This window comes from Wyeomyia smithii, chromosome 2 (assembly GCF_029784165.1).
Source record: "Wyeomyia smithii strain HCP4-BCI-WySm-NY-G18 chromosome 2, ASM2978416v1, whole genome shotgun sequence".
Classification (NCBI taxonomy): Eukaryota; Metazoa; Arthropoda; class Insecta; order Diptera; family Culicidae; genus Wyeomyia; species Wyeomyia smithii.
In genome coordinates this window covers 167,810,735-167,838,603 of record NC_073695.1, presented here as the reverse complement: position 1 = coordinate 167,838,603, position 27,869 = coordinate 167,810,735, and the positions used below count along the sequence as shown (strand labels likewise).

The 27,869-nt window shown below is 40.5% G+C and overlaps 1 protein-coding gene across 12 annotated transcripts; it reads left to right on the top strand.

Annotated features, from left to right (window-relative positions):
* Nucleotides 1–1,024: 1,024 nt before the first annotated feature.
* On the top strand, nt 1,025–27,815 carry LOC129724419 (uncharacterized). Of its 12 annotated transcripts, XM_055679304.1 has the most exons (8): nt 1,025–1,670; nt 1,734–1,811; nt 1,868–7,096; nt 7,461–14,888; nt 18,053–18,145; nt 19,066–19,116; nt 19,313–19,394; nt 19,453–19,659. In XM_055679304.1, exon 3 carries the CDS (start codon nt 2,189–2,191, stop codon nt 5,939–5,941), a length of 3,753 nt encoding a protein of 1,250 aa, XP_055535279.1. In that variant the 5' UTR covers nt 1,025–1,670; nt 1,734–1,811; nt 1,868–2,188; the 3' UTR covers nt 5,942–7,096; nt 7,461–14,888; nt 18,053–18,145; nt 19,066–19,116; nt 19,313–19,394; nt 19,453–19,659. The 12 variants fall into 12 exon arrangements, with proteins under 12 accessions (XP_055535279.1, XP_055535276.1, XP_055535277.1 ...); XM_055679301.1 differs by having other exon boundaries at nt 1,868–14,888; XM_055679302.1 differs by lacking the exon at nt 18,053–18,145 and adding an exon at nt 14,955–15,173 and having other exon boundaries at nt 1,868–14,888.
* Nucleotides 27,816–27,869: the final 54 nt, after the last annotated feature.

Sequence of the window (27,869 nt, the reverse complement as noted above, 5' to 3'; positions counted from 1 at the left end):
GCTATGCCAAGTAATTCTGTTAAAGTAAGTTTAATCTCATCAACGGTTTGATCGTTGGTGAGACCTTTCAAGACAACCTTGAACGGCTTGGCGTTCTTGGTGTCATATGTAAAAAATTTGTACATCTTGTCAGTTAAATACTGAACAAGACGATCACGACCCTTTACTGAGTCGGCTAATAAGCGGCATTCACCTCTACGGCCAATTTGATAGGTAACTTTAACGTCAGAAACAAACGTTGAAAGTTCCTTTTTGAATATATTAAATTCAGAAGAAATAGTTACCACAATAGGTGGAACTTTCTCCTTTTTTAAAAATTTTATATTTTGTACAGTTTCATTATTGGTAACTTCCCTTTCACCAGCTTCTTGCTCAGGCAAAATATCAAAAGGATTGTCACTACAGACACTCGATGTGTCAGAAAGAGATGCCTCTCTTTTCCTCCCCGCAGCGATGCGAGGTTTCTTTTTCCGTCCAGCCATTTCAGGTGATACGAAAAAAGTTAAAACAAATGTTAAATTCAAAAGTAGGTAGTCTTGAGAAAGACTGATGGGAAATAACTTTCAGGTAGTCTTTAAAAGACACACTGACAAAACACAAACTTTGAAGCTATAGGCAGTCAAAGACCAGTCCACAAGCAACCGAAAAAACGTCTGATCTGTAGGACAGTTCAAGACGCACTGAGCTAACGAAAATTTTATTTTGGCTGTTGGCCAGCGATTCCCTACTGTGCTTTGGTGTGAATACAAACGCTGATGATTCAAACACGTGTAGATCCTCCATGTGGGGTTTGCTGCCGTTCCAAATTTCAAAAGGTGTTTTTGTTATCGCTTTTGTTGGCAAAATATTTTGTGAATAATTGGCTGTATTTACAGATTCAGCTCAGTAACGTTTGTGCATTCCAGCGTCGAGTAACATGCATTGTGCCATTTCCACAAGTGATCGATTTTTTCTCTCGGCGACACCATTTTGTTGGGGACTGTACGCTACAGTAAACTGTTGCTTAATACCCATCTGCTTACAAAAACGGTCCAACTCACTGCTTTGGTATTCTCCTCCTTGATCCGATCTTATTGATTTCGGACACGACCGCATAGTTAACGTAGGACTACAATAATTTTATATTTTTATTTTGAAGCTATGTTTGATTTCAGCTCGTTTTACTTTTATAATTAGCTTGATTTATTTTAACAAATTAAAGATCAACATCTTCCAAAAGGAAGGTTGTTCGCATCACCGGGCATCAACCGTAGACGGTAAAATTGGCGAGTACCGTTTCGCACGAAACGAAAACAAAACAACGCAAATGAAAAATATGCCAACACGCTCATCTGTCATGGATAGATCGACAACGGAAACTGACTAGCAGGAGAAGAGGAAAAAGAAAAACATAAACAAAGTTTTTCGCTATATCAAGCTAACGTGATTTTTATCAACTATTTAATTATAAACTTTCGGGATTATAATAAGTGTTAGGAGTGAAGAGGTGAAAATCTCGGTGAACCTGGTTGGTCTCGACACCTTTTCGTAGCACACTTTAACCGAAGAACCGGATCGGACCGTAATGAAAAATAGAATAAATATCCTTTGATTGAGGACCTGTTGAAACACTGCGATTGACCATCCAGAGTAGTACCGTAACGTCACGTAGACTGGTACGGTGATTGATTGTGAGTATCTGTAAAGAGAAGAAAGTAACAAGTAAATTTATTAATAAATGCATTAAATGATAGGAAAAATAAGCGGGAAAGGAGTATACAGTAGAAAGAGTTCAGGAAGGAAGTATCGTAAGGAAGGAGGAGACTATTTGAGTAAGTAATGATCATGTAAATCGTAAAGAAAATTGTAATTCAAATGCATATTCTAGTTTTTGAGCCACTCCAAAAGTGCAGCTTTGAAAAATTTAGTCATCCGAACATTCTCAAAAATCAAATAACGAGATTTCGGAGGCCTCAACCACGATGAGAAGCAAATCCCTGGACTTGACTGCTGCCCCCTGCGAACAATGTGGACAAATTTCGACGGAGAATGAGGCTATGATTGCCTGTGATAACTGCGACCGCTGGTATCACACGCGCTGCGTGGGTGTAAATACGGTGCCGAAAAAGGACAAGAAGTGGTTCTGTCCGGATGCGTCGTGCCAAGCAGTTTGTCAGGAAAAGCTGAAAAAGACCCGTGAGAAAAAAAAATGCCACTCCCATTCCTCCAACCGTCGCCGAAAAAGCTGAAAGCTATGGAAGCGGAAAGGAAACGTAAGGAGGAGGAAATGGAAGCCGAATGGTTGATCAAGCAGAAGGAGTTGGAAATCAACAACGCACTGAAGGAGAAGCAAATGCACCTAGAGCGAATGTTACGCGAAAAGCAGCTGGAAGCCGCCAGGGACTTGCGCGAAGTGGAAATGGAGGAAAAACGTACGCTATTCGAAACGGAATTGCGGGAAAAACGAATGCACTTCGAGCAAATGAAGGCGATGGAAGACGAGCATCGCGAGAAAATCTCCGAGCTGGAAAGGCGTATGGAGAAGATAGAAGTACAGGAAAAGTCGAAGATTAAAAATCAGAAACCCACAGGCCAAGACGACCAAGCAACTACCTCGAAGCAGTCTCCGGAGGGTATAAAGCCTGGCAAGCTTACGAAGGAAAATCTCGATCGCCTCGAGAATATCAACAGTGGTGTCGAGAGTGATGAAGACGATTACAGCTCCGATGATTCCGATGACGACGACGAGGAAAAAACCGTCGACTTGGAAGGCGATAGGAAAAGCCAGATCAGCTCTCAAAACGGACAGAGGCACCAGCGTGCCGGGCCGAGTAAAGCCCAGTTGAGCGCCAGGAATGGGCTCACTAGAAAACTTCCCACCTTTACCGGAAAACCGGAAGAGTGGCCTTTGTTTTTCGGGGCCTACCAAGCGTCAAACGAAGCTTGTGGCTATTCGGATGTAGAGAACTTGGTGAGACTCCAGGAAAGCTTAAAGGGTGCTGCACTCGAGTCGGTTCGCGGACAACTACTGCTCCCTAAATCGGTTCCGAGGGTAATCGCGAAGCTGCGACAGCTTTATGGCCGCCCTGAGCAACTGCTTCAAAACCATCTCGAGAAGGTTCGTAAGTTGGATTCGCCGAAAACCGACCAGTTGGCCAGTTTTATCCCCTTCGGAAATGCAGTAGAGCAGCTCTGCGAGCATTTGGAGGCTGCTGAGCTCACACTGCACCTTGTGAATCCAATCCTGATTCAGGATTTGGTCAATAAGCTTCCGGACGGAGAAAAGCGACAGTGGTTGCACTACAAACGGAAGAAGAAGGAGGTGACGCTGCGAACGTTCACGGATTTCATCTCCAAGATTGTGTCCGATGCATGCGAGGTGAACGTCAACTACGATTACAAGCCGGACACCAAAGCTGCAGTTGGTACAAGTGCAAGATCCAAGCCGAAGGAGAAAGCTGCTCTATACAGCCACAGCGAGGCGAACGAGTCCCACGGGCGGAACGATCGGAAGATGCAGAAGCCGTGTAAAGCGTGCAAACTAGACGACCATCGGCTAAGGTTCTGCCAGGACTTTAAAAATATGCCCTTTGCGGATCGAATGAAGATCGTGAGCAAATGGAAACTGTGCAAGGTCTGTTTGAATGAACACAGTGGGCAATGTCGTTTCAAGATTCGGTGCGACGTCGATGATTGCGGAGAACCGCACAATCCACTGATTCATCCGGCCACAACGGCAGTTGCCATGCACGCACACATCAAACCCAGCGGTACCATGATGTTCCGAATGATCCCAGTTATGATTCACTGCGGAGAAAGATCACTGGCTGTGCTTGCGTTCCTAGACGAAGGAGCTTCCATCACGTTGATAGAGACTGAGTTGGCTGATCGTTTGGGGCTAGGCGGAGTGAAGGAAAATCTAGTGCTTAACTGGACGGCGGACGTTTATCGTGTAGAAAAGAACTCCAGACGTATGAACCTGTGGACTTCCGCTGCTGATGAGGAGAATGCGGAGAAGACTTTGCTGCGGTCAGTGTATACGGTCGACAAGCTGAGACTACCACACCAGACACTCAAGGCTGACGAACTAGTGGCGCAGTATGACCATATGCGGGGATTGCCGATCAGTTCATATGAAGGTCGACCAGGAATTCTGATAGGGCTCAGCAACATTCACGCCTTCGCTCCTCTGGAAGCGAAGATTGGCACTACGAGTGAGCCGATCGCAGTACGGTGCCAACTCGGCTGGACAGTGTACGGGCCACGACGAGTATCGCCTGAGTCGCAGGGCAGCTATCTGGGATACCACCAGCAGGTCTCTAACGAAGATCTTCACGATCTACTCAAATCCCATTATGCACTTGATGATTCCGTAGTACGGGTGCACCGAGAATCAGCTGAAGACAAAAGGGCTCGGTCTATATTGGAGCAAACCACGAAGCGCGTAGGGAACCGTTTCGAGACGGGACTCCCTTGGGCCAAGGATGACGTTAGCTTCCCGGACAGCTACCCTATGGCACTGAAGCGGCTAATGCAGTTGGAGAAAAAGCTGGAAAGGTCACCAGAGTTATATCGAAACGTTCGGAACCAGATCGACGAGTATCAAGCTAAAAAATACGCCCATGAAGCCACCAAAGAAGAACTGCGCCCTGCAGATCCCGAGAGGACATGGTATCTCCCGCTAAATGTAGTCCTGAATCCGAAGAAACCGGGAAAAATCCGACTCATCTGGGACGCGGCCGCGACGGTCCAAGGAATTTCCCTTAACTCAATGCTGTTGAAAGGGCCGGACCTACTAGTGCCGCTTATGTCAGTGCTTCTCATCTTCCGGGAGCGGCGGATCGCTTTCGGAGGAGACATCCGTGAGATGTACCATCAAATGGAGATAATCGCGAAAGATAAGTCAGCTCAACGATTCCTGTTTCGAAACAACAGAGCAGAAGAACCGAAAGTGTACGTGATGGACGTCGCTACGTTTGGCTCAACGTGCTCGCCTGCGTCAGCACAGTACGTCAAGAATCGGAATGCAGAGGAACATGCCGGGCGGTTTCCGGAAGCAGCAGCGGCCATCATTAAGCGGCATTATGTCGATGACTACTTCGACAGCGTCGACACGGTTGAGGAAGCGGTAGAACGAGCGAAACAGGTGAGGATCATCCATAAGCAAGCCGGGTTTGACATTCGGAATTGGGTGTCAAATTCACCTGAGGTCCTGACTGCGTTAGGAGACGCTAAAGCTGGGGGATCAGTCGTTTTCAACCAGGATAAGCAGGAGCACAACGAACGGGTACTCGGGATAAGCTGGGAGCAAGAAGCGGATGCGTTTGCCTTCTTCGTAACCTCCCGACCGGAGATGCAAGCTTATTTTGGCGGTGAAAAGCGGCCTACGAAGCAAATCGTTCTCAGCTGCGTTATGGGCTTCTTCGACCCTTTGGGGCTACTGTCTCCATTTACAATCCATGGGAAGATGCTCGTCCAACATCTCTGGCGAAGCGGTTGCGAATGGGACCAAGAAATTGACGATTGTGGCTGGAACCTTTGGCAGCAGTGGATTGGATTGCTTCCGGAAGTCGAAGCATTACGAATTCCAAGATGTTATCTGGGTGATGCTGAATCTTCGTCGGTGGAGTCCCTCGAGCTACACACTTTTTCGGACGCGAGCGAACATGCTTATGGTTGCGTGGCATATCTACGGTCGGTCGTCGATGGAGAAGTGAACTGCAGTCTGGTCATGTCTCGTGCAAAGGTAGCGCCGCTTAAGCGTCAGTCGATTCCCAGGTTGGAACTGATGGCTGCCGGCCTCGGAGCACGAATGAGCCAAACTTTCCTGGAAACCACTACGCTGGATATCGATCGCACCATACTGTGGACCGACTCCCGAACTGTACTGTCGTGGCTTCAGTCAGATCAGTTCAAATACAAACAGTTCGTCCCTTCAAAGTGGGGGAGATACTGGAAGTAACCAACATGAGGGACTGGCGATGGGTACCAACTAAACAGAACATCGCGGATGTGCTCACGAAATGGGGCCGTGGACCTCCGTTGCAAAACGATTCGGATTGGGTGAATGGTCCGAAGATGCTGTTTCTACCGCCCAACCAGTGGCCCATTATCGATCAACTCGAGGAAACTACCGAAGAGGCAAGAGGTTTAGTGACGTTCCATGAAGTGGTCAACGTGAGTGCTGTTTCTCGATGGACGAAACTGGTGCGGGTAACCTCTTCAACAAGAAGAGCTTCGACTAGCAGATAATCCTTTGGAAGCAGTCGCAATTCGCCAGTTTTCCGGCTGAGATGAATATACTTACAGCAAATCTCGAGCTAGAAGCGGGTGAACCACCGAAGAAAATCGAGGAATCCAGCATTCTGTACAGACGTTCTCCAATCCTGGACACTGAAGGGGTGCTGCGAGTACGAGGAAGGATAGAGTCCAATGAAGCGATCCCGTTCGACAAGAAATTCCCTATCATCCTATCGGGGAAACAAGAGATAACGCAGAAGCTAATTCTACATTACCACGAAAAATACGGTCATGCTTACAGGGAGACCGTGTTCAATGAGCTCCGTCAGAAATTCTGGATCCAGAACGCACGTACAGCGATTCGACGAGCGACCGAGGCATGTGTGTGGTGCAAGGTGAATCGATGTGTTCCGGCTGCTCCCTTGATGGCACCGTTACCCGTTCAACGCACCACTTCTCATCTTCGACCATTTAGTGCAGTAGGTGTCGATTATTTAGGACCAGTAGAGGTAGCCATAGGTCGGCGGATAGAGAAGAGATGGGTAGCGGTTTTTACGTGCATGGCTGTGAGGGCTGTGCATTTGGACGTAGTGTACAGTTTAAGCTCGCAGTCTTGCCTGATGGCTATCAGACGTTTCTCGAGCAAGCGAGGCACTCCCGATCACATATTCTCCGACAACGCTACGTGTTTCCATGGAGCGAACACCGTGATGACCAAGGAGATCGAGAAGATCCACAAAGAGTGTGCGGAAAGGGTCACTTCGTCCATCACAGCCTGGCATTTCAACCCTCCCGGTACACCACACATGGGCGGTGTCTGGGAGAGGATGGTACGGTCCGTCAAAGAAGCTTTGAGGGTCCTGGATGACGGGCGGAGGTTTTTTTTTCTATTCTCGCTTATTTTCCGTCGGTCTAGTTCCGCCACTGTTGTGGCCAATCACCGACGCCCAGGGAGGCGACTCCACACCCAGGACCCTAACTCACGACCCGTTTTTATTAACGGACCGGCGCCAACGGCTTTACTTCCTCATGCGATGGAAGGCGTGATCCCAGAGATTTTTCGCCTCAGAAAATCTCCCGGTGTCGGCTAGGATTGAATCTAGACCAGTTGGGTTGGTTGTGAGTGGATTACGCCACCTCACAACCATCGACACCTATGTCGGCGGTGGGATTCGAACCCAGGCGTCGAGCGTGGTTGGCGGAGACGTTACCAACCACACTAGGCCCCCGCACGGGCGGAGGTTGACTGATGAGATTCTCATCACGGCCTTGGCAGAAGCTGAGGATTTAATCAATACCCGACCACTCACTTATATTCCACAGGAGTCCGCCGATGAAGAAGCTCTATCACCAAACCATTTCATCCGTGGAACAGTGACCAAAGAAGGCGCAGTTTTGGACAACCCGGATCAATATTATGAAGCTTTGCGCAACATGTATTACCGATCGCGGGGCCTGGCCAGAAAATTTTGGGACCGGTGGTTCGAGGACACGAAGCCACTGGAAGTCGGAGATCTAGTCTTTCTGGTGGAAGGCAAGAACCGGAAGTATTGGAGACGAGGACGCGTACAGGCAGTCGTAAAGGGAGCCGATGGAAGAATACGACAAGCGGAAGTAAGAACAGCGGATGGCAAAGTGTATCGACGAGGCGTGGCTACTCTGGCGGTGATGGAGATACAGGATGGTAAATCCGGAAGTACAGAAAGCTCTAGAAAATGTATATTCACAGAAAATTTGAAATTGACATAGAATTTTATGAGCATGTTAACATTCAATTCAGGTCAATTTAAACATTTTATCAGTATACAGAATCGATCAGAAAAAAATTGATCAGTTTCAAGATATCAAAGAACAACGAAGATACCATATTTGAAAGTTATATGTCTGTTATCTTCGAAAATAAATTGGGTTAGAGTGATGCACAACATTAGCCTCAGCAATTGATGTTTGCATAGCGTTGTTCAATTACAAATATGGTTACGAAAAGTTATATTTTCTTGCAAATGCTAATTCAAAAAAAATGTCGTTAATGTCGGAACTCTAATATCAAGATGAAATGAATTTGGTTTTCCTCTATACCGCCACCGCGGGATGCAACTAGTATTGTCATATTGGACTAAATTCATTTAGCTAGTAAAATATAATCATCAGTACAGCTCGTTTAACTACCTATTCAAAGATCTGTACGGCGCATTTTGGTTTTCTATTGTCTTTTAAATTATTATATATTCAGTTATTTAAATAAATCTGAAAAAAGCAGAGTGTAGAGCTCAAAAACAAACAACGCATTTTGTTGTCCCCGGCGGCGCAGCGTATTTTGCGGCACCCGAAAAATCATATTAAATTCTGATATTTGCTGCTATACGAAACAAGAAGAAGAAGACAAATCAAACGGCAATTCGATTGTGCTCCACGCCCCACTGTGCGTCAACAGCGGCAATGTAGTTTTCACTTGGTTTGACTGCACAAAAATGAATATCGAGTTTTTTGCACTGATAGACGACGAGTAATCAGCGCTCTGCTCATACATTGCTCGGTGCAGTACTGTTGCCTGTGCCATATTCTCCTTCAAGACAACAGTTTCATTAACATCAACATATTTGTAAACAGCAGAACGTAATACTGTCTGACAGTGAAGGTGGTTACGAACTTTCCGAAAAAGCTTCACCTTCAAGACATCAAAATAGTCTAGGCTCATGGAAGCTAACATTAGTTGACCTATTGGGACGGGGAGATTCTGTCAACTTTTTTTGCCACTGCTATACAGGATATCGCAGCAGGCAGTTGGTGTCTATTCATGAAGTCTGTGCCAGGCGTGCTCGCATATGATTGGTACATTGTTCGTGAAAATTCGACCTTGAAACTTTTATTCAATTTTCACTATTTAACAATGAAATGATAATGAAAATTGAAGAATCACAAAATTGTCCATCATTTTATCAATCCAACGACATATTGATTATTGTGATCCATCATGTTGTTACATCAGTATAACCGTTTGAAATCTTTCATTCCGACGTTACAATTTGGTTTTATTTCGACATAGTGGGGTTAGACGTAGTCCTACGTCAAAATTTACAAAATTCTTGATGCACTCTGTTGTTTCGGACTTGCAACGTAGAAAGAAAACCCACGAGTAACGGCTAAAGTCGTCAATTATTGTGAGAAAATATCTAGCGCCTCCTGGAGATTCCGTCTTCATTGGTCCGCAAAGATCACTATGTACAAGATCCAGTGTGCCTTTTGATTGCTTCTCCGCTTTCTTGGGAAATGGTAACCTTGCCATCTTCCCTTGTATACAACATTCACACTTTATACGTATTCCGCAATCTCGTATCTTGATGCCATTTGCCAGATTTTCACGTTCTAATGCACGAATAGCTTCTGGGTCCCTGTGGCCATGTTTTCTATGCCACTGATGTAAACAATCAGAAATATGATTATTTTCCAATGCTGCTTGCGCCTTCTCAACGGTCTTCAGATGGTAAAGTCCTTCAAAGAAAATAGCCTGTGCAACTGTTTTTTTTTTTCACATACGATGCTGCATCCTTTATGATCGAAAATAACTTTTCTACCAGTCTGACAGATTTTTCCAACGGATACCAAGTTTGCTGCAAGATCCGGTATAAACAGCACTTTTGACAGTATTATTCTGATGACAGCATCGTTTGCTCCGATACAACTAATACTACATGATCCGATTCCAGCTGCCATCTGCCAAGACAACGAATGACGGAGTGTCAGCATCCGGGTTCAATATTTCTTCAAAAAATTGTTTATTAGCACTCATATGTGAGCTAGCACCAGAATCAATAGTCCAGTTTTATATGTCGATATCACCTGGCCCTGCAGCAAACAAGTAGGCTTCTGAACCTTCCACTGCTACTTTGGCTTTCTCACCTGTTCTAGGCTTTGACGAATTCCTTTTATCAGCTTCCATTGATTCTCGCATCAACAGCTTACAGTATTTCGTTTTCTTGCAATAATGACACACAATTTCCCTGTTTCTCGTTTTTTGATTATCTGCTTGAATGTTATTGACAGCAGGTTGTTTTGAATACCTGCGCTGTCTGGAAGAAATAATTTTTGACCTAACAGGACAATCAATGAAATTTGATTTGTGTTTACCCCCTCAATTTACACATTTGAAATCATCAACACCAGCCTTTCCTGTAGCTAGTGTATCTGTAGGTATTATTTCAAATTTAGAAAACAACCAATTGAAAACAAATAATCCTGTTTAGGTACCACCAGGCTGTTCATATGCTAGTGTCCTTTCAGGCAAAATTTCGAATTCAAACAGCAACAAGCCTTTCGTGTTTGGTGCTGAAAAGTCAGCCAGTATTGATTTAGGTAGTCCAACTCCCGAGAAGATTGACTACCTACAACAATCCATGCTGCAGCTAATGTCCGCTTTGTTGAACTGTAACTCGATGTACGAGGCTGTTCAAGAAGGTTTAAAATTGACAACTAATATTGTTATGAAATTGAAACTCAGCAATGAATTTAAATAATGCTGTAAATTTTCTAAATTGGAATGCTCGCTCTTTAAAAGCGAAAGAAAATGTTTTTTTTTAATTTTTCAACAGTCCATGGTGTGCATATTGCAGTTGTGACTGAAACGCTTTTAAAGCCTAACATTAAACTAAAAAGAAACCCCAACTATATAGTTCACAGGTTCGATAGAATTGATGTTGCCGGAGGTGGAGTTGCAATAGTTATCCACCATCGAATCAAACATCGTGTTATGCCCCATCTTGAAACGAAGGTTACTGAAAGTTTGGGAATTGAAATCGAAACAGTTATTGGTATTTTATTTATAGCCGCAGTGTATTTACCTTTTCAATGCACTGGTGAGCAGAAAAATCATTTCAAGGGAGATTTACAAAAACTCACGAGAAATAAATCTAAGTTTTTTATCATCGGTGATTTTATTGCAAAACATCGATAATGCACAAAGCAATTCCAATGGAAAAACATTGTATAACGAATGCTCGGCTGGATTTTATTAAGTTTTATTTCCAAATGCTCCTACATGTTTTTCTTCTGTACGGAATCCATCGACAATTGATTTGGTATTAACAAATCAAAGTCATTCATGCAGTGATTTGTTAACTCATGCTGATTTTGATTCTAGTAATCTTCCTACAACTTTTTCCATATCCCGTGAAACTATTTTAAATTTCACTAGGTCTGTGTTTAATTATCACAAGGTCATTTGGGATCGATATCGTACCACGATCGAAGAAAGCTTGAATTGTGATATTGTTCTACAACACAGTGCTGACATGGACGGAGCATTGGATGATTTGTGCAGTTTAATACTCAATGCCCGAAACTTATCAGTTCCTACGACTAGAGTGAAATTTAATACACCAATAATTGACAATGAGCTTCAACTTCTTATACGTTTGAAGAACATACGGAGACGTCAATATCAAAGAACTCGTGATCCTGCTTTGAAAGTTATTTTTAAAGATTTACAAACGAAAATAAAACATAGATTCACTTTCTTGCGACATGAAAATTTCATGAGAGAAGTTAAACAACTAAAACCATATTCCAAAGCTTTCTGAAAGCTTTCGAAGGTTGTTAAGAAAAATTCAAAAATGTCCTCAAAAATGGTGACCACATTTTTCTTACGAATGAACAAAAAGCTCAAAAACTTGCTCAGCGGTTCGAGTGTGTTCATAATTTCAATTTGAACGTAATGAGTCCTATTGAAAATGAAGTATCACAAAAGTATGATCAGATCACCACTAGGGTGGAACAAAAAACAAATGTTAGCTCCCATGCACTTTTCGTGTTCCTTATGGGTCCCATAACATCTGGGTAACTTTTCAGATCGATCGGTGAAACGCCCGATTTGCGCCCGATTTTAAAGTTTCCATACGATTTTATATGAGAAAATCCACTTTTTCAAAACTTATTCTCTATAAATGTCCAGTTGGCTCCTAAAAATATATGGATACATGATATTTGTAGGAAATTTTCCTGGGAAAAACTCTTCTGAAGACTGTAAGGCGCTACGATGCTTGTAGAAACAGCTATTCACCCCAAACTGATGTCTGGCGAACGTCTCACCATTGAAATTTTCCAGCAACACTGCTACAGCTTACTTAAGTATGAGAAATAATTTCGCGTGGAATTAATTTTCAAAGTGTGATTTTTGCTCATAGTATCTTCGGGGAAGCCTCCAAGATAAATTTAAGCGATATCATTTCTCATCACATGGTTGAATTTGCAACAGCAGCATGCTGCAGCAGTAGTGCTAGTAAAATTTAATGGTGAGCCGTTCGTCAGATATTCAATCAGTCTGGGGTTCACAAGCAAGGTAGCGCCTTGCGGTCTTCAGAAGAGTTTTTTCCAGGAAAATTTCCTATAAATATCATGTATTGATATGTTTTTAGGAGCCAACTGGACATCTGTATAGAAGAAGTTTTGAAAAAGTGGATTTTCCCATATAAAATCGTATGAAAGCTTTAAAAATCGGGCGCAAATCGGGCGTTTCACCTATCGATCTGAAAAGTTACACAGTTGTTATAGGACCCATAAGGAACACGAAAAGTGCATGGGAGCGAAAAAATAACACCATCGCTTTTTTCCCATATAACCGTGTCCCAGTTTAATCACCACTCAAGAATTTCTTTCTGAAGAAGTACTAGAAACAAACTTGAATTAAATACGAACTATTATCAAGAACTTTAAAAACATGGAAGGATCAGGAGATGATGGGATTTCTTATATCCTCTTCAAAAGACTTCCCGAAAGCTTTTTAAATTTCTTGGTGAGAATTTTTAACAGATGCTTTGAATTAGCATATTTTCCCTCAAAATGGAAAAATGCTAAAGTCACTCAATTTTGAAACCTGAAAAATATCCAGCTGAAGCATCAAGTTATCGTCCAATTAGTTTACTCTCTTCTATAAGCAAACTTTTTGAAAGAATGATTCTATTAAGATGATTAATGATGACACATATCAATGAAAATTCAATTTTTGCAAATGAGCAGTTTGGATTTCACCACGGGCATTCGACTACTCATCAGTTACTTAGAGTAACTAATATGATTCGTACTAATAAATCTGAAGGTTATTCCACTGGAGCTGCTCTTCTAGACATAGAAAAAGCATTCGACAGTATTTGGCATAAAGGTTTGATAGTTAAAATGTCCAATTTCCGATTTCCTCTTTACATCACAAAAATGATACGAAGTTACTTGACTGACCGCACTCTTCAGGTTAACTATTCGAATAGTAAATTTGATAGATTGCCGGTTAGAGCTGATGTACCTCAAGGGAGTATCTTGGGCCCAGTCTTTTATAATATTTTTACTTCTGATCTTCCTGATTTACCACCAGGATGTGAGAAATCTCTGTTCTGTGACGATACAAGCATTTCCGTAAAAGGAAAAAGCCTTCGTGCCATATGCAGTAGGCTGCAGAAAAGTCTAGATATATTTTCTTCATGTTTGCAGAAATGGAAGATTTCTCCTAATGCACCAAAATCACAATTAATTATTTTCCCCCATAAACCAAGAGTTTCTTTTCTCAAACTCATCACTGTTAAGATGAAAGGTGCAATCTTAAATTGGTCTGACCAAGTTAAATATTTAGGGCTAATTTATGATAAAAATCTCACCTTCAAGGAGCACATTGAGAATATCCAAACAAAGTGCAATAAATATATAAAATGTTTGTATCCTCTTATCAACAGAAATTCTAGACTTTGTCTCAAGAATAAACTGTTAATTTACAAACAAATATTTGGACCAGCAATGTTATATGCAGTCCCCATCTGGACAAGTTGTTGGACAACCAGAAGACACTTCAACTTCTGAAAATGATATTGAAGCATCTTCGCTGGTTTAGCACGAATGAACTACACAGGCTTACTAATGTGGAAACATTAGAAAATATGTCAAACCAAATTATCAATTAGTTCCGACAAAAATCGTTGCAATACTCAATTACAACGATTAGCTTACTTTATAGTCAGTAAGATAGGTGTAAGATTAGATTAAGGCTTAATTTTAAATTCCTTTTTTTTTCCTTGACAAGTAGGTTTACAATTTTCCTACAGTTATATATACTTAACTGCGGAAGCAATTATAATCTTTTAATGAAATAAAGTTTAAAATATATGTAATAGTGTTGATATGTCACCGTTTGTGGCAGAACACACAATAAAAATTCTGAATAAATATAAAAAAAAAAATCAAGAAAAACCTCCTCCGACTGATGAGAATACTCCCTAAATGAAAATATTCCGATCAACCACTTTTAATGCTCTTTTATGAACCCATAACAACTGAAATCAACCGATATTGATTCAATACTAATCGATAGCGATCGGGATCACGTTATAGCGGATAGGCACGTTCATTCGAACAGTTGTGTAGCATAGGAAATCAAATGTTAAATTTGCCTTGAATTTCTAGTTTTTTTTCAGTCTCATGTGAATGCACTGATGTGACAACCCAATTTATTCTCTCTCTGCGCTTGAGATGCATGCTGCGCTATTGTACTTTGCGCAACCAAAACAAACAACTTTAAATCATTTCACACTTTTCAATAAATATATATAAACGTATTAGGTTTAGATGGTGTAGTGAGACGTGAAGCAGGTAATTCATTCCAGAGATTTAAACCAAATTAATTTTTGGTGCAGGTGAGTACATACATTTTGCGTTTTCGTGACAAATAATGCATTTTTCATACGAGGCATAACTATTAGCTCAGGTAAAAATGTTCCAATATCATCTCAGAGAGAAATCTGTCTATATAAAAGATACACGAAGCGAGAGAATCTGTTCGTCGTAACAAAGTTGATGGAATGAGATTTTGCTCTTGCATATTACACGCGGACGCGATACTCTTCATTCAATCTTTCCTCACTTGTTGATAAAGTGTGCGTTGAAGTGTGCGAATTTTATGCTTAACAGAGAACAGAAAGGTAATCAATTAGAGTTTATAGTTTTACAAATGTACTATGACTAGTGAAATCCTGTGACTTGTTCGTGAAGAATATATACTCTATAGATATACGTGAATGCATGTTATTTACCAATAACTAAAACACTACTAATGTAATGTGGAAAGTATCGAACAGATATCATAAAATCTACTAACACCTACGGAAGGCATGTGAAGCTTGTTTGCAAACCCACCTGGCAAACAGGCGAGAAAAGATTAGGTACCATTGATAGAAGAACAGAGATAACAAAAATTGATTTTCTTTTATTCGACAATTAGTCGTTGGGCCTAATGTGTGTTTTTTATGGGCAACATAGTAAAGTTTTATAAGAATCGAACAATCGTATCGAAAATCAATGCTTTACCATTTAACAGTGAATGTACCAATTCTTAAAAATGTATATATATATATATATATATATATATATATACATATATATATATATATATATATATATATATATATATATATATATATATATATATATATATATATATATATATATATATATATATATATATATATATATATATATATATATATATATATATATATATATATATATAAATATATATATATATATATATATATATATATATATATATATATATATATATATATATATATATATATATATATATATATATATATGTATATATATAACGAGGCAAGCCATATATAGCGAATAAATTTTTTTTAAGGGGGGATTTGTTAGTAGCTTAAGTTTTGCCGCTTGTTTTTTTGTCTTTAAGGTTTTCATCTTGCGGCTGGTTTGCCTCCCCGCCGCTTGTGTATAATATGTAAGTGTTATCATTTTCTCGGTTTATTCTGGATTGAAATACAGGTCGGACTCGATTCTCCGGAAACTCGATTCTCCGGAAACTCGATTAGCCGGCATTCGATTATCCGGAATTTTAGACTCGATTATCCGGAATATTATTTTTTTGGTGTTCGTTTTTAATTTTTATTCCGAAATTTTACCTTTACCATCCCTCCTAGTATATTTGTGACAATTTATGTCACTTACGGCATGTTCGAATTAGATGAAAATAATAGTTGTCCGATTTTTTTCACTCCTTAGGATTTTACGAAAGGGGCCTCAGAAATAATTTCTGGTTACGCCACTGCATCATACAAGTGAAATAAAAAAAGGAAATATTTATTTTATGTTCGTTAATAGCAAATTTGAATATTTTTTCTGTGATTCGATTATCCGGAACACTCGATTCCGGATAATCGAGTCCAATCTGTATATTTGTAACTAGTAGCGATGTAAAGATATAGGTTTGCTGGAACTATTTATTTAAGTTTTTTTACAATATTCATATCCTGTTATTTTTATGTAGTACTTCAAGGAGTAATCTGGCAAAATGTTTTTCTATATATTTATTTTGTAGAGTGTTTTAAAATACCGTGTGCCGGGGTGAGATTAAGCCACGGGGGTGAGATTGAGCCAAAACGGGAAATGTTTGTATGGTAAATTACTTAAGATTTCTTGAACCTAATACCTGAAATTCAATACTTTATGAAACGTGACATATTTATTCACAACTTTAAATGGAATATAGATAATATCAGTGAACTGTTCCACTTAAATAATGTTTCAAAGTACAGGGTGAAAAACGTGCGCAAATAACGTTAGCCAAAAATGTCCCAGGGAAACCAACCCGATCAAGAAATCACATCAACTTACTGCTCATTTGGTACGTTAGGATGTCGCGTCCAATGTGTTGAGGAAATATTATGCATTGAACCTGTGTTGGCTCAGAAAGTAATGTTTTTCCAAACTGTACTTTGTTCGAGCCCTTCTGGGGTGAATAATGGGCTATAATGAACGGTACAATGTGCGGAATTCACATTCACGACAAAATTGTATCAGTATACACCTAAATACTTGCATCGTTTACATAAAGTGTGTTGTGTAGCTATGGTATTACTTGAAATAATGACTTAAAGCTTGAGAACAGTAAGCTAACAACTGTTAGATGGAAATTTACAATGACTGATATTGCTCATGGAATGTAACAAAATTTTGTACACCTATTCTATATAAACTGACGACTTTTAAAGTGAGGAAGGAAGGTTGTGGGTACCTTTTCAGCGTTTTTGAGATTTCCAATGAAATATACAGTGGTCAATGACACATAATACATAATTGAAACGAAAAGTCTTCTCAGGCTTTATGTTCTAACGTTTTCCCTTTCTAAGGTACCTGGAGAGGCCACTATGTGTATAGAGACTGTCTATAAGGCACGTTCTCATAACTGAATACTCCAGATATCAGTTTGATCCAGTCATACATTTTTCTATAATTCATATGAAACGTAGTTTCTGGTCCCTACACCCCTTTAATAGTCCACGTTGTTTATGATCGCCCTATACTTACTGTTTTATCATGTTATTTATGTGAATTATTCATAGATACACTACTGTTCATTTAATTAATTCAACTTTTCGTTTTTGGCACAATCTCACCGCATAGAAAGGATAAGATTAGGCCAAAGTTCATTTAATTTTAGCAAAATTATAATTTATTGTAACTTAACCATATTTGCGGCAGTCGTCAATTAAACATTTAAGTGTGCATTGACGTGGTTTAGATCAAACTCATTGCCTAAATGTGTGCATTACAAACTAAGGAACAAAAACGTATCCTTTTTTGGCACAATCTCACCCCGGCAGACGGTACTACTATAAATTTGTTGCTTATATTTATTACGATTAAATGAATGAAAATTCGAACTTAAAAAATTGAGACAGCGTTTTTCTTTATTTCAGTTTAATTTATAAACCAGTTTAGCAATTAGTAGTTATTTGCATCGCAGTTATGTTAGTTTTCTTTTTGAACGAAAAAATAGGTACGAACAATAAGCATCTCATAAAATGACCACTTGGCAACGCAGAAGATTCTATGCAACTAGCCGAATTAACAGTTTTTTTTTTTAAATAAGGTATGTTTTTCTCACGTATTTCATTAGTAATAATAGCTCATGAACGTCGTATAAGACGTACCCAAGCAGCTAAATTTGTTTTGATCATGAGTTTTGTGCATCACTGAAACAAATTCTCACGGGAAACTAATAACCCGTTTACACTATAGCACGATATCACATGATATCCGCTATAGTATGAACAAGGCATAAATTGCTGCAATATTTCAGGTCATTATACAACTAGCTGACCCGGCAAACTTCGTCCCGTCTACTTTCCTTTATTTTGATAATTTTAAACATTTTCAATTGATCATACATACATCCAAAGATTGACCTTGCGATTTGTTATAGTCTGCAAATGCATGTCGAATCAGTTATTGAATACGACAAATTGTTTGCAATGATTGGTGTCATGCACTGGCGTAGCGTGGTGGGGGCGGCGGAGGCGGTCCACCCCGGGTGTCACCCTTCAGGGGGTGACACCCATGAGGAAAATTTTCATACGTGTCACCTTCAAAAGGGTGATATCCGTGAGATTAACTATCAATTAGGTTGAGGTAACTGTGAAACCCCGAAAATTATATAAATTTACTTTTAAGAAAATAATCGCAACCATTTTTTCAAAAATCGGTAGATTTAGTTAAATCGAAAACGAACGTGATATCTCTCACAATTTTGGGTAACAAAATGATTTCACTGCAACCTGGCGGGGGTGACACTCATGGGAAAATGGGGGTGCCTAATTTTCCGCCCCGGGTGTAACCCGGTTACGCTACGCCACTGGTGTCATGGGAATGATACCATCCTCGCCTTTTGACTTCCTTACATCACCTTGTTTCTGGAAATACTCATATTGAGTGGTTTAAGTTTTAAAGTTGTTTACTTTCATTTGCGTTAGCTTGACGGAGCAGTGTTTACAATACATTTTATTTTTACAGGGTAAAAACAAACTTGTTAGAGGGAGTCATCGCTACACCCGATTTACTGGGGTTAGTATGGTTTTACAATTTTATGGTTGGGGGTTGTTGGGTTGGGGGCTTGAGTTTGTTTGTATTACTAAGTAATTATTAATTATAACTATTCTAAGATAAATCTAAGCTAATTTCTAATTACTAGTGACTAAATTTTCGCACATGTATTACACTGCATTTCACATTGCACCGAAATATCATGATCTCGAAACAGGTACAGCACTGTATCTAATCTGGTTTCGAGTTTTTGTGTCTCCAGCACAAGGTACATCAGTCTCTCAGTGAAAGGAGGATGGGTAATCTGATAAGATACAAATAAAAAAATTTTAGAGTTTAATATCAGCATTTTTTCAGGAAACAGTATAGTTCTGACATATACTGGAGATCACCACTTCCCAAAATGTCTCTAACGGGTACATTTGCTTGTCTTCCTCGGGCCCGAAGGGAATCTATTAGCTTGGACCTAACATCAGAGTATTCGGCGCACGACCAAACAACGTGCTCGATGTCGTGGTAGCCATCGCCACAAACGCAGTGATTACTTTCCACAAGCCTTATGCGAAAGAGGTGCGAGTTTAACGTGTAGTGATTGGCAGTGCTGGGCACCATTCCGCTAATTCGCTAATTAGCGACGCTAAAATTCAGTTAGCGTCGCTAAAATTTTGGCCTTCGAAACGCTAATCGCTAATTCGCTAAATTTTGTAGAGAAGCGACAATAGAAATATTTAGAAAAACTGTGAATTGCTGATGACGTACGTAAATTGCTTCGAAAGATGAACATACTTTACTCCGAAAGTTACTTTTATCAATTTTTTTACCCTAGAATGGAGTTCCAGTTATCGTATAAGCCACAGGAGCATTTTGAAGAACAAGCACAAGGTCTAGATTGAATTTCCGGCACACCAAGAACTTTGGTAAATTGCAATGCGCTTGAAATTATGAAAACTTTGGTTATACTTTTTCGATTCAGATAATGATTGAATTTTTATCAAAACATTCCTAAGAGTATCTATTTTCAATGCAAGCTAAATAACTTTTGTTATTTTTGTTTTTACAAAATCAAATATGAATACCGTTTCGTGAACCTCTTACTGTAAATAGCTTTAAAAAGTAATTGTTTTCGTTTGTTTAACCAAAACAGATCAAAGTGGTCTAAATCTTACAAAACACGAGCAATAAATATAGCGATATAACTATTTACATATCAAAAAGTTAGCGATTAGCGATTAGCGAAAGTTCCGCTAATGTGGGTTTAGCGTTTAGCGTTTAGCGATTATCGAGCTAAATTTTCCGGTTAGCGACTTAGCGATTAGCGTCGCTAAATTTTCGGTTAGCGGTGCCCACCACTGGTGATTGGACATAAGTCTTGACATCATGCGAATGAAGTCTCGACCTACATCCAACCCCTTGAATCATGCTTTCGTCGATACCTTAGGAAAAATGGAATGTAGCCACCGTCCCAGTTCATCTGAGTTCCATGATGCTTGCCAACTGTTGAGTGTTCTCTGACGCAAAATGCTATAAAATTCATCATAAGCAATTGGTCTTTCATAAATATCGCCATCAATAGCACCCACCTTAGCTAAAGAGTCAGCCTTTTCATTGCCCGGAATGGAACAATGAGAAGGGACCCACGCTAAGGTAACCCGGTATTTTCTATCTGTTAAAGCACTTAAAAACCGCCGTATTTTCCCCAGGAAATACGGGGTGTGCTTCACAGGCTTCATCGATCGCAGAGTCTCAATGGCACTGAGACTGTCTGTGAAGATGAAGTAGTGGTCTATGGGTAGGGTTTCGATGATCCCAAGGGAGTACTGAATAGCAGCTAGTTCTGCGACGTAGCAGGGACATCGAATTTGTAGGAGGCGGTAAAGCTTTCGTGAAAAACACCGAAGCCAGTGGAACAATCTAGATTAGATCCGTCAGTGAAAAACCTTTTATCAAAACTAACATGTTTAAACTTATTGGAAAAAATCTTGGGGATCTCTTGGGGTCGCAATTGATCCGGGATACCAGTAATGTCTTTTTTCATGGTGGTGTCGAAGAATATAGCATTATCAGAAGTATCTAAAAGTGCGACATTGAAAGGAACGTATGAAGAAGGGTTAATATAGTTACTATATAGCCACATAGTCAAAATATAAAGTCATAAATCTGGATTGAGATTGAAGGTCGACCAACTTCTCGAAAGTTTCAATTACTAATGGGTTCATAACTGTGCATCGAATTAGCAACCGGTAAGAGAGATTCCAAAATCGATGTTTCAACGAAAGAATACCCGCTAGCACTTCAAGACTCATCGTATGGGTCGACTGCATGCAGCCCAAGGCAATACGCAAACAACGATATTGTATTCTTTCTAGTTTAATAATGTGTGTTTTCGCAGCGGAGCGAAAGCAGAAACAACCGTATTCAAGAACTGACAGTATCGTTGTTTGGTATAACCTTAGAAGGTCTCCTGGGTGGGCACCCCACCAAGTTCCGGTAATCTTGCGAAGAAAATTAATCCTCTGGTGGCATTTTTGTGTCAGATATCTAATATGACAAGCCCAGGTGCATTAAGAGTCGAACCAGACCCCGAGATATTTAGCGACTAAAACCTGAGTGATCGTTTTACCCGTTAATAGGAGCTGCAGCTGGGCTGGGTTATGCTTCCTAGAAAAAACAACCAGCTCAGTTTTCTCCGGGGAGAATCTGATACCCAACTTAAGAGCCCATTCAGACAAATTGTCTAAGGTATCTTGCAATGGTCCTTGCAGATCGTTAGCCTCGCTTCCAGTGATAGATACAACGCTATCGTCTGCAAGTTGCCTTAGCGTGCATGAATTTGCAAGACATTCATCGATGTCATTGACGTAAAAATTATATAAGAGAGGGCTTAAACATGAGCCCTGGGGAAGACCCATGTAACTAATTCGGGAAGTTGTCGAATCACCGTGTGAGAAATACATATGCTTTTCTGACAACAAATTGAGCAAAAAGTTATTCAAATTTGGTGAAAGTCCCTGCGAGTGAAGTTTCTCGGTTAAAACTTCTACAGAGACAGAGTCAAAAGCCTCCTTAATGTCCAAGAATGCAGAAGCCATTTGCTCTTTTCGAGCAAAGGCGAGTTGAATTTCAGTAGAAAGCAACGCTAGGCAATCGTTCGTTCCTTTGCCCCGGCGGAAGCCAAATTGAGTATCTGAAAGTAAAACGTTTGTTTCGACCCATTTGTCTATCCGTAAGAGGATCATTTTCTCCATTAATTTCCGGAGGTAAGAGAGCATAGCAATCGGCCCATAAGAATTGTGATCAGAGACAGGTTTTCCGGGTTTTTTAATAGCAATGACTTTTATCTCCCTCCAGTCGCGCGGAACAATGTTTAGCTCAAGAAATTTGTTGAGCAAGTTCAACAAGCGTCTTTTTGCAGAATCGGGTAGATTCTTCAACAAGTTGAATTTAATTCTATCCAACCCTGAAGCTTTATTGTTGCACGAAAGGAGAGCCATTGAAAATTCCAATATCGAAAATGGAGGCCCTTCCGTAGTTACTAAAAACGCGTCGCGAAAGGTCTTCTTACGTTACGATTCCGCATGCGCCTGGCGGTATCCCAAAGAGTGCTCATCGCTGTTTCTCTCGATAACGCGTTTACAAACCGCCGCCAGTATCCGCGTTTTTTAGCTTTCATTAAGCTTTTCATCTGCCTGTCCAGTACCTCGTACCTTCGAAGCAGCTCAACAGAGCCGTATATTCGGTAGTCCTTATATGCCGAGGACCTTCGCGCGTACAGTTCAGAGCACTCTTTGTCCCACCACTTGGTAGGAGGACGCCGTCGGGTATCGGTTTTGTCTGAGCTTGAGTCGCGGCGTCGATGATCAAGCCAGAAACGAACGCGTAATCTTCTTCCGGAGGAAGTTCCTCGTGAGACTCGAGGGATTCCGCTATGATAGTTTCGTAACGCTTCCAATCAATGTTACGTGTGAGGTCGTATGACATATTGATTGGATTCGTGGGAGTTTAACCATTAGCAATTGATATAACGATTGGAAGATGATCACTACCGTGAGGATCATTGATTACTTTCCACTGGCAATCTAACGCTAGTGATGTCGAGCAAAGGGATAGGTCAAGCACGCTTTCACGTGCTGGAGGATTAGGTACACGTGTCGCTTCCCCAGTATTCAAAAGTGTCATATCGAAGTCGTCGATCAAGTTACAAATTAAAGAAGATCGGGCGTCGTCGTATTGCGATCCCCATTGCAAGCAGTGGGAGTTAAAATCTCCCAAAATCAAAAAAGGTGCGGGAAGCAATTCTGCTATGTCAGAAAGTTGCCTCTGTTCAATCCGCACGGATGAAGGAATATATATCGAAGCAATGCAAAGGTCTCTTCCATTCATATTTGTTTGAATGGCAACGACTTCAATATTCAAGATCCGAGGGCGGTTGATTCTAAAAAAGGAGTAGCACTTTCTGATCCCTAAAAGTACCCCTCCACCATGTGAGTCTCGGTCTCGACGGATTATGTTAAAATCGTGGAAATTGGGTTGATTATTTGAATTTAGGAAAGTTTCACATAGCGCAAAAGTGTCACAATTATAGGTGTTTATTAAATAAGAAAATAAATCGAATTTGGGGATGATATTTCTGCAATTCCACTGTAATAAAGTGATAAAATTCCTAACCTCTTTCGCTGTATTAGTCATCGAAAGATATGATAGCTGAAATGAGGGGCCAAGTTGCTGCTAGTTGCTTCAAAAATGTTTTCACTGTAGGGAGAAAGGTAAGAAGAATGTTTTTAAGGGGATCTGTTATGTTGAATGTTTTGAATATCCAGTCCACAATATCAGAGAAATTTATAAACCCTGTTTCTTTTTTATCCTCTGATCGAGAAATGGGTGCACGAGGGGTTTTTGGTGCCCCAGGAAGCGGTGGGTATTCTTGTTTAGATTTGAAATTAAAACCGGGAGGTACTTGCTTCGGTTTTTTTTCACCGCTTCCTTTATGCGTAGGCTTATTGGTCATTCCGCTAGGGGTTATCTTGCGACCTTTGCGGGAAAGATTAGAAGAGTTCACTATTCTCCTCTTCCTAGATCCTTCTGGCATGGCATAAGAACACCCTTCGACGGAATCGTCAGATGTACCCTCATCGGTTGACAAAAAGGAAAAGATGTTTCCTGTCGAGGGTGGCTCAGCTCTCTTTAGTATTTCTGCAAAAGAGTGCTTTGATCGTTTCTTGAGGAACGCTTTATTTTTTCCTCGCGCTGTTTGTACGCGGGACATGCCGAAAGGTCATGTCGAGTTCCTTCGCAGTAAAGACACTTTTCAGTGTCCTCGTTGCAAGCGGTCTCAGCATGATTGCCTCCGCATTTGCTGCAGCGTGCCTTGTTGCAACAGTAGGTGGCTGTATGACCTAACTACTTGCAGTTCTGGCAATGCATGACACGCGGTACAAACAGGCGTACAGGCAGACGAACCCTGTCCAAAAGGACGTAGTTCGGCAGGGCAGATCCGGCAAAGGTTATCCGAAAGGAATCCGAAGGGGAGAATTTCTTCTTCCCTTCGACGATGGATACTGAATGCAATTGCTTGACATCCAGTATTTTTACATTTTTCATTAAGGGGTTCTTGAAACAGCCAGCCACATAACGAAAAATGTCATCGACTGTGAGATTCCCCTCGGTAATCACACCGTCGATCTCCACGTCCTTGGCAGGGATGTACATGCGATACTCTCGCATAAAGAGCTCGCAGCTAGCGATCTCGTTTGCTTGCTTCAAGCATCCCACGACAACTCGCATTTTATTCGGTCTTACCTTAGTTATTTCGGTTACGGCCGAAAACTTTTTTGCCAGGTCCTTGCCAATTTGTATGATGTTCAAGGGCTTCTTTATGGGCCGGAAAAAGACAAAAAATGGGCCCTTCGCTGCATTTGGGTAAGCTTTTACCCGTATCTCCGGAACCTTCGGTACGTGGCTTGGTATAGGGGAGGGTACAGGGGAAGGTAGAGGAGAGCTGATGGGGGGGATTTCAATCTCTTCCCCATTTGTTTCAATATCCAGGAATAATTCCATCTGCATATTATCCATATTCAGCTTTGCGGGAGCAATTTGCTCTACCGCAAACTAACGGTGAAAGACCGTGATAAGATGGGGTTTCAAGTTATGGTTAGTTAAATAAAAAAAAACAACTTTTCAAAGTAATATGAAATAAAATATGAAAATAGACAACCGTATTAGAGAAAAATAAAATAAAGTAAAAGTGAATACTTCACCGAAACTCCGAGGCTGCTGCCTCAACGACCTGCTAGTTGAGTTAATCCTGCGATGAACGACGTGGCAGAATTAAAAAAAAATACACCAGCGACAGGGTGAAGAAATCGTCTTGGTAAAACAAACAGCAATCCAACGGCGGCTGCAAAATTCGTCGCCGCTAGTGGGTAGCCGGCGCCCGTCGGCGCGGGGGGATCTACTACGTCTGCTGATACGTGTTCAATTGTCACTGCACCGGGACCGAAAACTCATACAGTACGTATACCGTATGTGCACAATGCACGAAATCTTTGCTCTGGCTGCTGGACGACTATTGTCCGCACCGGCACCGAAAAACACCCAAGTATGATGACAGTTCTACAAGGTATGCTATTCACGTCGATGCATTAGTATTAGTGATCGTTATGAACTTTTTCCAATTTTGTATGAAATTTGAAATGATTTTGCATTTTAAACTAAACTTATAGAACATACTTTCCTGAAAAGTTATAGAAATGATGTTGAAACATGTTTTATTTGTGGGGAATACATAAACATGCTGCGATTTAGGTAAAATATGCTGTTTTTCATCAATTAGCCGGTAACCTTTTTGCACTTTTCGTTTTTTTATTGTAGTCTAATAGCGCTTCTAAATAGAGTCGCTTATGTTTCATACAGTAACAAAAGTCATGAGCTATGACAATGACTAAGATTATGCTCCAACTATTAGAAATATAGCATTTTTATATATTTTAGTTCGACATATTGTCGCAATTTTTCACATTAAATCTAAATTAATATCAATTTCTAGTGTGTTTCAACTGGAGATTCACTCTCCAACCAAAAAAATCAGATATAAAACAACATAAAACGAGAAATTTCCAAAAATGTTCTGAATTTCATACAAAACGCGAAATTTTTCATAACGAGATTTGTTTGTGTGCGTGGATAGACAAAAATGTAGCATACCTTGTAGAACTGTCATCATACTTGGGAAAAACACAAGCGATACGCGCACCGTCTGAACACGAAGCGGGTACTGTATTATCGAACGAGCAAAATGCTAACGGAACTTTGAAAGAATGCTTCCTTTCTCGACGATCGACGATAGCAGAGAAGCGAATGATATTGAGTGATATTCGGGTATTTTCTCATTTCGGAAATATTCATATTGGGTTGTATTCAGTCATTTTGGGCTGTTTTTCAGAAGCCGGAAGTCGCCATCTTAGAATTCAAAATGTTGTCCAGAATCGATTCTTGGCTTCTATGCATCATCCCGATTACGAAAATACCCATATTGAGTAGTATTCGATAATTTCTGACTGTTTCACAGAAACCGGAGGTCCGCATATTGGATTTCGAAATGGTATGTAAAGTCAATTTCTGGTCTCTGTGCATCATTCTCATTCTGAAAAAAAAAAAACCATATTCGGCCATTTTTAGCTGTTTTCAAGAAACCGGGGGTCGCCATCTTAGAATTAAAACTGGTGTCTGTGAACGATTTTTTACTTTTGTGTGTCATTCTGCTTCGAAAAATCCCAAATGAGGTGGAAATCGGTAATTATGTGCTGTTTTTTAAAAACCAGAAGTCGCTATCTTAGAATTCAAACTAACATCAGAGGTCGATTTGTGGCCTCTGTGAATCATTACGATTCCGGAAATATCCATATTGGGTGGTATTTGGACACTTTCAGCTGTTTTCCAGACACCAGAATTCGCACGTGCACGTGCAAAATAGCGTCTGTAGTCGATATTTGGATGCTGTACATCATTCCGATCATTTTAGACTGTTTTTCCAAAGATGACTCGAACAAAATACCTGACTTCCAGTTGTTTTATACCTGACTTCCAGTTGTTTTATACATTTTGCCCACGACACCTTTACAACTGTTAGTGCTACCATCTGACTTAAATGCGCATGAAACTGGTCATTAGCAAAATCCGCCATATGGAAACTAGTTGGCAGCGCCATATAACGGTATTGAAAATTAGATGGCCGCACCGTGCAAGGATCTTGAAAATTAGATGGCAGGCCAATACAAGGAAAAAATTGTTTCACCTTTTGCCGCCCTGCTGTCATCATTAAATTACCAGTATACAAGTTTTACTCCTGTCTGTATCGTTCCAATTTTAGTATATGTCCAGCCGAAGCAAGGACAGTATACAAGTTAGTTCGACTTTCGTTCACGCGCAGCGACAATCGTGTCCGCTGGATACTGCAAAAGTCAGGAATCTTGTTCTAGTCATCTTTGATTGCGGTCAGGACAAAAGCTACTCGACATTTATGTAACTTTTATGCAGCTTCAATCCCAAAAGAATCAAAACAAAAAGTTTAATTTGACGTTGAAAAAATACTTCGGAATAACATTATTTCATGTCACTAAAGCACTTGCATATTTCTAGTAAGAATTGCAACTACTGCACTACTGGACTTCAAAAGACTGAAGGTATCATCGCAGAAATCTTACACACAACTACAATGCGTGTTGAAATGAACCTGGACATTCAGCAGTCTCAAGACTTGCGAGATGATATTGACGACC

Bases quoted from the DNA above. Each gene is read 5' to 3' on its own strand.
- LOC129724419 (XM_055679307.1), top strand. From the start codon at position 2,189: ATGCCACTCCCATTCCTCCAACCGTCGCCGAAAAAGCTGAAAGCTATG.